Raw genomic sequence first — 13,577 nt, 5'->3', positions numbered from 1 at the left:
AAACTCACATTTTAGGGACAATAAGTGAACAAGAATATTGATGTGCATACATGATGAATTATGCAGAGCTAAGTAATTATGGGCCTTGAAGGGAAATCCAATACCACTATAAGAACATTTTAACAGCTAATTAGACCACGCGTGCATTCCCAGCATAATTAATTTGTGGACGAGATCCGATCTTATAATCAATATAGTTCCGTACAGGTTTCATCTTAAAACACATATCTACATTTTTTCACAAGGGAACATTACCCCACTACAAAGAGGGCTCCTGGTCGAGGTAACTTCTGAGGCATGAACCATCAATAGATCTGGTGCAGGCCAACTGTTCCATCAAGGGATCTCAAAACATCAAAGGAACCAATGGCAAAGCGGAGAAAAGGAGTGAACTTAGAACAGTGGCATCAGTCAAAAAATGCCTAACAACTGGGTTCCCATTCTGCTGATGAAAGCGGCACTGGAAGAGGATCTTCATTTTCAGTCTCCAGCAGAGTGCGAAGGCCATGGAGTGTTAAAGGCATGACTTGCATTAAAGGGTGAATTGCATTAAGAGCAAACGGCAGCATCGAGGGATGAAAGCCAGCTGTCGGGCCGCACTGGCGACTGAGCACTTCACCACTGAGGATGGTGTCTGTTTGCCAACAGTAAATAACCGCCTCGGGCCCATTTAAGGCCATCTCTTTTTCATTTCTACAAACAAAAGCAGTCCACCATTGGGGATGACATGAGCTCTTCTCAGTACCTACTGATAAACAGTCTGATCAAACAGAGCGCTATCCGAAACAGGCCCAAAGCCAACACAGTCAGAACTCTGAACTAAGCAGAGTACATGAACACTCGACAGTGTCAGGCCAGCACAGTGGACAGTTTAGTCCTTTCTGCTTGTTCTCATTCTGACATCTGCTTTCTATACAGCGGTACTCACTGGCAGAGGTGGGTAGCATGGGAGTACATATACTGTATACTGTATACATGTTGGCTATCTGTATTTTACATGAGTATTCATTTTCAGGCAGCTTTTTATACTTTCATTCCCTCCATATATATATATATATATATATATATATATATATATATATTCTACTTGTTACATTTTCAAAACAAACATTTTTATTTTGCATTTGCAGGCATTTGCTGCATGTTCTTCTTAAATAACATGGACAAACTACTCCTAACTGGATTACAACAGGAATCAACCTGCTAGATTTTCAATGTATTTCCCCACACTGAGGCCCAGGTAAAAAATTAAATTAAATAAAAAAATCCTCAGTATGAGCTGAGACTGAATTTCGCAAAATATCTCAGCTGGCAAATGCTCAACGAACCACCAAATGCAGGCTCACGTAGCTATGAACACACAGACTCACAAAACAAATGTCACACAAACATGCGCATCACACTCCCAGGAACATGCACACAACATTTTATGGCAGCATGCCTCAAGCAGGAGAGTTGCCAGCTGTCAGAGAACTTTGAGAGAACAGAACACCACCTGTCCCCTTATCCGTCCCCTCACAAGCCAAGAGTGACTCGCCGTCCAACTGGAGCCACCTTCATCTTCTCTCATCCCGAGTTTATTTGCAGCATGTCTGATATTTTCTATTCAACAATCTATCCCTGACTTTGTTGCTCCTTCCCATTTCTCCCCCAAAGCACCAGATTCCGTGCAATCACTTCAGATCACACCAAGGCTCGCCAGATTAAGGGGTAATCTACATGCTGAACCAGTTCTGATGGGGAGGTTTAGACTTGAATTGGAGATGGCCCTTTTGACAGATGTTGCTCTTTTTGTCCCGAGATAGGAATTTGGCCACGAGGTCAGCGACTGTGTGAGGCGGTGATGGGGTGCAAGGTCAATTTGTCTCTGCCGCTATGTTTACATTATGTTACTCTTTCACCGATCTCCTCTCTTTGGGTGCGGACAGATTGATGGAATGCAGATTTAAGCACGGCAAACTCCAACCAGAGCTAAACCCGCGTTTTTTGCTGTTTTACTTTCTGCATGCTCGCAAGCCAATGTGATACAGAACCATTAGAATGAGCGTGCTGGGAAGCGGGTTTTGCGGCTAAATGACAGCACAATCTTTCATTGCTGGCCACACCGAAGTTAAAGCAGACTTGCTCAGCCCTGTTGCAGCTCAGTGACATACAGCACAGTGTTAACAGCAGCTTTTCCTGAAGTTTAAAGAGGGAGGCCTTCTCCATACAGACAGCGAGAAGGACAGCGGCCAAACACAGGCAGCATGTGCGGTTTCCAGGTAACCAGGCGTAGTGGGAATGTGATGGCAGTGCTAATGGGGAAGTTTCTTCACAACACACATACATACGCACACAATTCACACAAGCCTTCAAGAGTAGTGGAAGAAATGAGCGATGTCTGGGAGACGTAGTTGATGTATTCCAGGTTGATGTATTCCAGACAACCTGAGCACCACCATTGCAGACGGAGGTCACCACTGCGTAGCACAGCACAAATTCAAATGGGCAGGAAGCTGACAACCCACAGAATTGAGGTGGGTGCTGGGATGGCAGTACCGGGTCAACAGGGACCAGCCCTTGTTTTTTTGGAAAGGATCCACGAAAACGACAGGGTCCTCCCCGGCGCCAAAGCTGTCACTTCGTCTCCTAAGGTCAAAAATGAATTGAGATGGCAGTAGTGAACCTTGGGTAATGTGATTATCTAATCCTGGCAACACACTGAGCAATGATTAACTTATTCTCTACCCTCTCTGTGCCCTCCCATGCTGCTTCTTGCAACTCTGTCAGGCAATCAATAAGCCATTATAGCTCCAAACAGTGGGGCAAATTAATTTACAGCTCTACCTGCAGAGTCGGCACTCTCCACTAATCCCATTGGCAGGGAAAAACACGGCTGGATGCAAAGGCCAGGTCCCGAGATCAATCTGTTACCACAGAACTATTGACAATGCTTGAAGATAAAGTCCAAAATAGGACTTAGTAGGTATGTTGTAACTTAAGACCAGCAGGGAGGATGTGAATCGTCCCATCTTTTGCGTGATCAGCACTGTGGATGCCAGTTAAATACGGGAAGAAAATTAACATTGGCTAGCAGCATTGGGGGGGGGGGGGGGGACTCTGGTAAACGAAGCTATATCCCTTCATGTCACTGAAGGGCTTTCTATCCAAACCATTAGATGGGAGCCAATCAGGTGAAAGAAGCTGACAGATTAGAATCCGATACTGGTGCAAGAGACACAGAGAGAGAGGTCTGGAAGGAAGAATAGAAATGTCACCCCCAAGCTTAACAGCAGAATGATGGTCATACAATACCGGGCCTCTTCGAGTCAGATGTCAGCTATTTCAAACTTACCCACAGCAACTGACTCCTGTTTGGATTTTTGAATGGATCCCCTCTTCTTTACTCCGTTTACACATGACGTGCTCCTTTTATCCGGCTCTGCGCCGTCTATGGTTACACGGAGATCCCATTGTGTCCTTGCCACACCTTGTTTAGGAAGGTCACGCAGCCACAAAAAAAGAGGTGAGAGTGTATCTGCTCAATTCATTACGGCGTCAACCCTCGCTTCCCCTTATGGTCCCAATCAGACTATTATATGTGTTTACAGACGCTCCATTGAGGATGATTACATTCCCCACACATGTAGTTAAGCCTGAGGTGTGCAAACAACCGTCTCTAGGTTTATGAGGTGAGACAGATTTTCAGACAAGTCAAACTGAATCAGTCAGAAACGCTCAACAGTGATCAGTGTTAGTTTGTCACTTTTGGTTCAACCATTTGTTCTTATGGTTTTTGTCATCCGGGCATCATTGCTGACTCGCCCAGTTTGTAACATGAAACTTGGAATGATAAACATTGTGGGCTTAGAAAGAATACTTCTAGCATTGCAGAAATAACAGGATATAGCACAAAGACAGCACGGTGATAACGTGCCACAGGTCACACCTAAGCGAATCCATTTTGGAATACTTTCGCATCGACGAAAAGTAGAACCTCATTCTCTCCCAATTGTTGCTTTAATGCTCAGATGATCTCCCACTGCGACCAAGGACAATCAGAAGACAACTGAATGCCATCATGCATCCTGCATGTGTTTGTCAGTGATTGATGGCAGGGCTGTGACTATCTGCAGTCAGCAGCAAGTAGATTGCAGTTCATTTGTAGTCAGATAGCCCGAGACAGATCATTATCAGTGTGTGAGACTACTGCTTCGCGCGCCAGCTCATCCTGTCAGTCTTCCTCCAGGCTCAGTGGCGTGCGACAATGCTGATAAAATTTCAGATATCTTGATCCAACTCCTCCTCCCCTTATTTCCTGTCCTTTCTCCATCCCAGTGGTCTCAGAAATAAATCCTGCTTCTCTTGCTTCAGTGAATTCACAGGACACTGCGTGAAAGCAACACAAAGAAAAAAATGTGGAGGAATAAAAAAAAAAAAAATCAGCACAGTAAAAAAATCTATAGCAGGCGTATACCAGAAAAAAGAATGAACACAATGGTGGTCAAGAGATTGTTGCCTGTGTTATCAGTCCATTGACTGTAAGCAGAATCAGCCTCTGCCAACTCTTGGGGAACTAAAACTCTGCCTCTCGACAGCCCCCACCTTCTCAAAAGCAGATATTATTATCAATACCTGCTTTTGTACGGGGGATTTCCGTTTGCAAAAGCTACTGAAGCTCCACTCTAGGTTTTTGTATTCATATTTCAAAGTGGACCCCCTGAGATATTTCTGGTCTTGTTTTGCACAACAACAAAGAAAAAAAAAAGACTTTCGGGTTGAGAAAGTAGCTGAAAAAAACAAGAAGAAAAGTTGGCGAAATAATGGTCTGTCTTTTTGGAGTAAACAGTGAAGACAACGGGGGCGAAAATATGGACTCACCATTTCTATAAAGGCTCATACGCAGAGCGACTGAACTCCCTTAAGCACATTTTTCAAACTTACCAAAAATGTTCGACGAAAATCCACAAAGTTCCAGTCTCCAAACCCTTAATCCTCTCTAACTCCATCGTCTCGGATCGGGGAGCCTGATAGAAGGTTTCAAGCGAGGGCTTTACCCAAGTTTAATAACCAGAGCATGTCCGCATGCAGAGCACAACACCCCATCATATGACCAGACATCAGAGCCCAATACACACAGATGATGAACACACATACACACAGTGTCTCTGGCCACAGATGAGGTGGAGACCAAGAGATTACGCCTCACTACAAGAGTAATACCCAGGTCTCAGCAGAGGACGTTTAGAGATTAAAGTCAGCAGCATGCATTCATCTCACCAATGGCACATGGAACAGAGCCAAAGAAGCCCCCCCCCCAAAAAAAAACAAATATGGAAACTTCTTGATAAAAGATGCACATCAAAAACACACTCACTGAAACACACAGGGTTTATAAGAGGAGGGGAACTAAATGCACATTGTTATCAGCCCCCCCCAAGTGCTAGTACAGGACCACTGGACTCAAGAGCTCTCATACTGTATCTTATCTGCTCGAGCACTGCATAATGTTAATATCATCCATCACTATCCTGGAGCCCGGCTCCCATCCTACCCTGATCCTGTTTAGGACTACAGCCAGAAGCAAGGATTACATTGAGATGAAAAATCAGTCTCTGTTGCTACCAGAAGGAAAAAAGCATCTCTGGCTCACAGCTTGGAAAAGTGTTGATAGACGCAGAGACAGAGCTGTGAAGGGGACTCTACCTTTTCAATGGCATCTTGAGATATCTGGGCCGTGTCATTATGTGTAAATGGATTGGACCGCAAAACCCCTCGCAGACACAGAGGAAAGTGCTTCAAGTGGATGCCATAAATCAGCACCCCCCTTGGTTAACATAGGCCAGGCATTTTCTACATAACAGACCCAAAATACACAAACAAATAGGATTTTAATATGAAGTTGCTGTGTTAAGCATTTCATTTTGTATCATTATATCAAAAATGTAAATGTGAAAAGGGAAATTTCACCTGAGTCAAAGTTTGAATTACAGGTAATTGAATTAATTATTTACTATTCTGTCTCCAAAAGTGCCCCGTTATGCATTCATCCTGTTTCTGTTTGAGGAGGAGGCAGCAGCAGGGATGTTTTACTGCCCATCTTCCCTGAACCAGCAGGCTGTTGGAGGTGGGCGGAGCGGAGTGATTGATGGGACTTTGGGAAGTCTCCTTTACCCACATCTGTTCATCTGCCTCTTTAGCTCCTGTACATTTTCCTCCATAGAACACTCCTCTGGACATTGTTCACTAGACCAGTGAAGACAAGCTTACAGATACGCACTCACACACACACCAAGTATTTTGGGGGGGAATCCTAGGATTCATTGTCATATAAACCTATTGATATTGCTTCCTTTGATACACAGTGTGATGCCAATGCTCAATGCTTTGTGCAAACGATGTTCTGACAATTCAGTGCTGGCAATACATTTGCTGAGGAGGGGGGGCTCACTGCTGCCTCCGCTCGGGTTCATGGGCCTGATGCACCGTTTTGCACAGGACTGAACCGGAATACATTTAGCAAACACACAGCAACCACTGCAGCGGTCTAATAAATTAATAAACAAGGATTTGTGGCAAAAGCCAGCAGCATTTGTACAAAGCGTTTGACATTACTGTGGAACAGAGAGGAGTTCAGCTCTGGCTGCAGCCACATACACAAAAACCACTCAGATTTAAGAAGGGTCTACATTCCAGCATGAAACAGACTGGAGCGGAGGCCAAGAAGAATATGGGGTGTGAAGCGTACGTCGCAGCTGCACGTTGACTCATGAGGTCGACCCTGGCTGCGCCGTTTGCACCAATTTGCTCTGAACCTCCCTGAGACAAATAACTGCCACAGAGCCGTACTACGCTCTGCCCCAAGCCCACTGGCTGCTGGCCAGCAGGCTCACTGCTGCCTCCGCTCGGGTTCATGGGCCTGATTTCTTCAGCTCTTACATGCCTATTCCCAGCCATTTGTCATTGCCTTGTTGACTCATTTCATCGTTAGTCCCCTTTTATATATATGGGGACTATTTTATATATATGCCAAGGAGGAAAATGGAAACGCTAAAAAGACAGCAACAGACGGAGAGGTGTGAGTAAATGAAATTCAAAGACAGACAGCCACTTATATTGCAACACGTATACGATTCTGTGAAAAGCAACATAATTGAACGCAACAATTACTGTGCGGCACATTCGTGGAGACTCGTTGCCGTTCTGTTTCAGTGGATAACAGCTTAAAAACAACAGGCGGCAAAGAGAACAGATGGATGAGGGATGGACGAAAGAAATGCCAGGAGGGAAAAAACCTCAGATGTTCTATGGAGAGACAAGTTGTGTTCAAGGGGACAATATCAAGACCCGAGTCTTTGAGGACCAACAGATGTAGTACAAGGGCTTTCCTGCATGACAGACAGAGAGTCGTCAGATCAGTGGGAGGTGGCCATTCTGCTTTTTGACTGGCGCATGCCAGCCAACTGTCATCCACTCCCCAGATGACTCCTCAGCTGGTCCCACATGAGAATTATCCCTCCTCCAAAGCCCCCCCCCCCCCAGTTATCAGTGTCAGAGAAGCCAGCTGACTACATACACATATTTCAAGATCAATTACAATCCCAAGTCATTTGCAATGGGTGAAATTTGAATAAACATCCTTTTGCCTCTGTTGTTAGAGGCTGTCAAAAGTAAACCTTGCCTCTGGAGAGAGCAGCTCTGTGTGTGGATGTAAGGTACACAGCCAGCCATGTGGTCAGCCAGGCCGCCGCACGGCCAGCCTTGAGGTTATCGCCTGCTCGAGTAGAGCAGGGTGCCATCCATTACTTAGCTTTGCTATCTGTGCAACCAGAAAAGAAAAAAAAAGAGACACAGGCTATTCATAGAGGCTCCCGGTGGCCTCCCGCGGGATTCTGCGTAAAGGAAACTGCTGCGACACATCACAGAGTAGAGTGAGTGAACACGTAGAGTGTGTGTTCACTCAAGAGTGAGCAACTTTTCAAATACTTTGGAATATCTCTTTTTAGCATTTTGTATTTATTTTTTTGCAGTGAATTGCATTTGAGAAGAAAGGCATGTAAATATGCCTCACGCCATTCTTTATCAACTAGGAGTCGTTGAGCACAAGGGAAGTTGGCATTGACATCTCTAATGCAAAGGAAACAATAACATAATAGGAAAAGAATCCTATCTGGAGCTTGTTTGAGTGCACAAGGCAAACAGCCCTCATGTTGAATGCATGCAGCTCAAACTTTGATCAACTGAGATCTAGAAACTGTGGGCTGTGCCGTACATGCGGTTAATGATTAACCAAACAAACTTAGCTCTCCCAGCCTGACAAAACAGAACTTGTTGAAACTTGGATGATGCTAGGAGTCATCTGCAAGTGAGGGGAAACTGTAAAAAGTCAAGCTCTTATAATAACATCCCCCGAAAAAAGTTGTGTTTGTAGCTTTTAAAGTGAAAACGTTACAGTCGGGGAGATAAGCAAAGTAAACGCAATTAAAAGCACAGCGTCCTCTTTGGAGCTTGACCCAAAAAGAGTAAACGCTCTATCGATTTACAGCAAGTCAGGTTTACACACACCATCTCCAATATTTATCTCAAAACGGTTGATGTATGACAACCATCTTCAACGAGCTGCTCTAAAACGTGCTTTTAAACTTAAAGAACCTTCAGCGTCTGGCCCCTTCTTTCTCTACAGCTTTTTTTTTTCCATCCTGGTTTTGCCGACAAAATAATTATATGTAGTTAAGCATAAGCTGCAGAGGGGAGTGAGAGTCAGCGACTCAACCAGAGGGGGAGAGAGAGGGCTGGAACACGCTGGCTTGTCATTATGGGTCTGTTTGAACCTTCAACAGAATAAGCAGCTCAAACTTGAGAGCGGGCCAGTGGTACTCTGGTCTCTGGCGAGTCCCGCCGTGTGTCTTGTTTATCTACTTTAAAAACCCACCTCAGAAATAAACACTGTGTATCAACTACAATTAGGGAAACATGTTTTTGCGTTTTTTTTTTTCATTCCGACCTGTGGAAACTTGCAATATGTGCCAAACACTTGAGTCCCGCAGCATGTTTCTATTCACAATTCATAAAATGACTTGGTCTCCGAAAGCAATTTGGATAGTTTAAATTTAAATTGGGCAGAAAGGCAAATTTGTTGACAGGCTTGGCTATTATCAGAAATTGCGGGATATATGAGGACAATTAACCAGTTGCATCAGCGCCCAGGAATCAATTTCTAAAGCTCATTTCTCTCTGATCATCTGAAGTATTTTTGAGCTCAGTTTAACAACAGGGTTCATGGAATATATCATAAAAGATCTGTGTTTGATCAGGATGCCTGTAAAGATCTCAGAAGTGCTGCTTCTTTATATTTAATGTAACTGAAATTGACAACAGAAAATATTGAAAGCAGCTTCAAGGGCAGAGCAGTTTGTCACGTCCGTATACATTCGTACCTAGAATAACTATGATGATAACTATGGTAATACAATATGGTACTACAACAAAAACTGTAAGTGAACATCCCCACTGATAAAACATAAAGTTCTACAAACTGTTGCCGAGCACGCACTGCGTGCTCCAGCTGCGTCACCTGCCTACCGGCAGCTAAAATGCTATTTATAACCCGACACTGGCGCATGTTACGCAGCGAAACAAAAGGAAGACAAGAAGATTCAACACAAGTGAGGAGAATCCGACACCCTGGTTCTGCAAGTTGTCACCTTTTAAAGAAACATATTCTTGTATGAGTCATAATTAATAGTGGCAACCATGAAAGGCGTCACCACCAGCCCGAGGATAGAACATCAGAGATCACAGAACCTGTGCTTTTCAGCTGGTTTCATGTAAGGTATTATGTGGGTGGTGTTGAATTTGTAGGCTATTATGTTATAAGAGGATTTCATATGTCAATTGAATTGATTACTTCAACATTGTCCGTAGGTATGAGTGTGTGCCTGAGTGGCCGTCTGTCTCCGTGTTGCCCCTCGATGTGCTGGCGACGTGTCCGAGGTGTACCCCACCTCCGGCCCATAGCCAGCTGGGATAGGCTCCAGCAGACCCATGAGCCGCAAACTGGAAATATGGCTGTGGATGAAATGATCGTCTCATCTGCAAGACGATGGATGGATGGAAGGATGGATAGATGGGTTTGTATCTCTTGCCAATGCGACTGCCAACAATAAGACAAAAGAAAATGCAACTGCACAGCAATCTAGCACGATACAACAACGCTATCTTGTACCCAAGACAAATATCTTTTAAAAAGCCATGAGCCCATGCTCAGCTTTTCAAACCATAAAGACTCCAGACGCACTCACACATGCACACGTTCCAACATACACACACACACACACACACACTTCTTTCTTTCTGCATCTTGATTAGATTACAGCGGTCGGGTTGGTGACAGCCTCGGGGCTTGTTTGAAGAGCAGTTGATATCCGAGCTCTGCTTCTCAGCCTTCACTCTCAAGCCACTCAAGAAAGCAGTGATAATAGCGCTGACAATGTGACCTCACCAATGAAATCTGCTTTTTAAAGTAACTATGGGAACATATTTGTCAACACAGGTCACCACTCACAAAGACACTAAGTGGTTCCTCCCCCCCACATAGCGTACTGAATGACAGCCAAATAAATGCATTTCTAATATATGTTCAAGAATGCTTGTTTATCCCAAGATGATGAAATCCACTTGAGATCAAGGCAAGTGTGTTGATAGACAAAAAAAGGAATCCCTCATACTTCAGTTAGTCGAATGGGAAAACTGAGATAACGACATATAATGATCGTTTTCTATCTGTATAGGTAAAAACTTTGTGGCGCAGACTATCATGTATATTCGTATCCTTTTTGAGATAAAACCTTATATCTAACTCACAAAAAGCAGAAGCCGAGCCAAAACAGAACAGGCTTTGTTCCCATTGTGTCTCCCGACCACCTACCAAGGCCTCTTTAGAGAAGCACTCACCCTGGAATGATCAGGCCATTTCTCCCCCCAAGGCCCTGCAAGTCTACCAAGACCGCTGAGCCAAACACATCCTGCCCATCTCCTAAGAGATTATTCAATTCAATGAGCACATTGAGCACAGGAACACTGGAGGAAACTGGAGACTGCTATTCAGCTACTTCTAAACCCAAAGTCTTTCACACACACAAAAAAAACAAAAAAACACGCGAAAGGCAAAGAAGAAAGAGGAAGACATGCTCCACATACTGGCTACTTCCAGCGAGGCGTTGTGGCTCACTGCTTCTCCCAGGTAGTTGCGGGCGACGCAGACGTAGGAGCCCTCGTCTGGCTTGCTCCGCCGTCCGTGGACGATGCGCAGAAAGAAGAGGGAGCCACTTGGAAGCAGCATACGCTGCGAGCGGGGATTGTCCCGGTCCGTTTCCACCCGCTCTCCATCCTTGTACCACTCCACTGTCGGGGTTGGTCGTCCCTCCGCTTTACAGTTGAGAGTGGCGGGCTCCCCTTTGGAAACTATCAGGTCAGATGGGTGCTCCACAATGCGGGGTGGGGTATCCTCTTGGCGCAGACGGGATCCTGACAATAAAATGACAAGAGATCAAGTTCAAACATGACACATAATAGAGTCTGAAGCAAAGGACTTTTCTTTTGCAACGGCTTCTATACATCTTTCTCTCAATGTGCAGTATGTCATTTTCAACTGACGGCAGGCATCATTGAAATATTTAACGGATAGAGCGTTATCTTCCACTGAAGTTGCACCTACATATATCTCCAAAGCACAGTTAAGGTGGAAATGTTAGCCTGTTGTGCCTTTTTGTGCTGATTTCTTTTCTAACAGCTGCAGGGAGAGGAAAAAAATATTGTACCATTACAGACTAATGAATATGTATGTTCTACAAGTATTCGTCTTCAATCGTCCACAAAATGCACAGCCTGTATCTGTGAGGTAAAGGTGAGCCATTGAATTACTGTAAAAGCTATTTTAGATAAGCTCAGCATTGCTCCTACTTCATGGCTATTTAATTTCTCAGATCAAACAGCAGGAAGAGAAATTAGCAGGAAGTAAGCAGGAACACCATAAACCTGAGAAGTTTAAAAAAATCAAGGGAATGCAATTGAGCTATTGATGCAATGCATAGTTTAGCAACAAAGGAGAAGCATAGTTTACACTACTGGAGAAAGACAGAGCAAACCACAGCAGCACCAAGGGGGTTAACACCCCAGTGATATTACAGCCGATTACTATTGGCCCCGCTGACCAGTCAGCTGTGGCTATCAAACCTGCTTTGCATGCAAATTATCTTCCTGTTGTTAAGGCCTGAAGGATGAGACTTGGTGGTTCTGAAGGCATTGTGTGTTCACACACAATAGTTTGCGTATGCGTGTGTCTGTGTGAAGGCGAAACAGAAAGGCCCAGAGGCTCCCCCCTCACCACATCGCCCAGCATCGGGCCTTTGGATCCCATTCAGGACCAATTAAAGAGGGCTGAGTCTAATTGGAAGCACAGGCCTGCAATTAATTTACATAGCTTCCCCATGAGCTTACCACACTGCCTCATTTCTGTGCCCTCCATCCATCTCCCCATTACCCTAGAAACCCCGTGCTGAGGAGGCACCTTCGTGTGGTCGCCATATCTTTTACGTTAAGTCAGCATAATCACTGACAGCCCTGTGGAAAGACGAATCACTTCATTGCAAATGTGTAGCACGGCCATTGATGCATAATGAATCCAGCATCCAGCAAAGGACATCATGATCATGAGTCTCTTCATTCCTAAACGTTTATGGCGGGAAGGACTTCTTTCCCTCAAAGGGTTTACTCCGGATATTCATCGGTTCTTACATGAATTCGGTTTCCCCTTGGGTCCCTGTAGGAATTGTTTCATGTTTATATATGCTTCATTGTGTTTTACACACTAAAGGACACAAACTGCATCGGTTGCGTTTGCCGCAGTTAAACAATAGATAAAAATGACTAGAATGACCGGACTTCTCTGTCATTGCAGGACCATTACGGCCCGATATGCCATTTTATTGATCATCTGTGGGTACGAGAGCATCTGTCGAGATGAAAGCTTTAGTGTGGCCTTTAGTAAGAATTTATATATATATATAAATATATATATATATATATATAAACAAGTGCAAAGACCTATTTGTAAGCTGCAACCTTCTCTTCACAAGCCTTTGCTGACCCTGTGTTAATGAGGACCAGCCGTTGGTTCCGCCAGCCTACCGGCGCTGGGAGAGATGAGCCAACGCTACTTGCTCGCTTGCACAATACTACTAGATCAACTGCACCGCTACCATCGGCCTTCACCAGACAAGGGAGGCTGAAATGTTTTATTAAAGAGGACTTTAAAGAGCTCCGTTGCTATCTGCTCTGCCCTGATTTAGCTATGGCTCCTCTCTCGTTTGAAACGGTCTGAAGTTTGGGCTTTTTATCGGCGAACCATTAACTATTTAGATGTGGCCCACTGTGAGGAGTGCCATGCAGACGGCAGCCCTGTTTGATCAGCTCCTGTTCATTATAGATGATTATGCTGGATGTGCATGATTTCGATGCAAACTGAGACTGCAGTAATCTACTCCTGGAGGTTGCACTATCCTGTTACGGGGGAACTGGTGAGCTGCTGAATAAATATG

The 13,577-nt window shown here is 44.5% G+C and overlaps 1 protein-coding gene across 1 annotated transcript in view; it reads right to left on the bottom strand.

Annotated features, from left to right (window-relative positions):
• Positions 1–13,577, bottom strand: part of robo1 (roundabout, axon guidance receptor, homolog 1 (Drosophila)) — a 142,875-nt gene that overhangs the window by 91,628 nt on the left and 37,670 nt on the right. Inside the window, exon 3 of the mRNA XM_068745770.1 lies at positions 11,179–11,505. Coding sequence (XP_068601871.1) covers positions 11,179–11,505 — 327 coding nt within the window. The remainder of the gene's footprint in view (positions 1–11,178; positions 11,506–13,577) is intronic.

The sequence above is a fragment of the Brachionichthys hirsutus genome, chromosome 11 (assembly GCF_040956055.1).
Source record: "Brachionichthys hirsutus isolate HB-005 chromosome 11, CSIRO-AGI_Bhir_v1, whole genome shotgun sequence".
Classification (NCBI taxonomy): Eukaryota; Metazoa; Chordata; class Actinopteri; order Lophiiformes; family Brachionichthyidae; genus Brachionichthys; species Brachionichthys hirsutus.
Note: the sequence above shows the minus strand (reverse complement) of the source record. Positions and strands in the feature narration are given on the sequence as shown.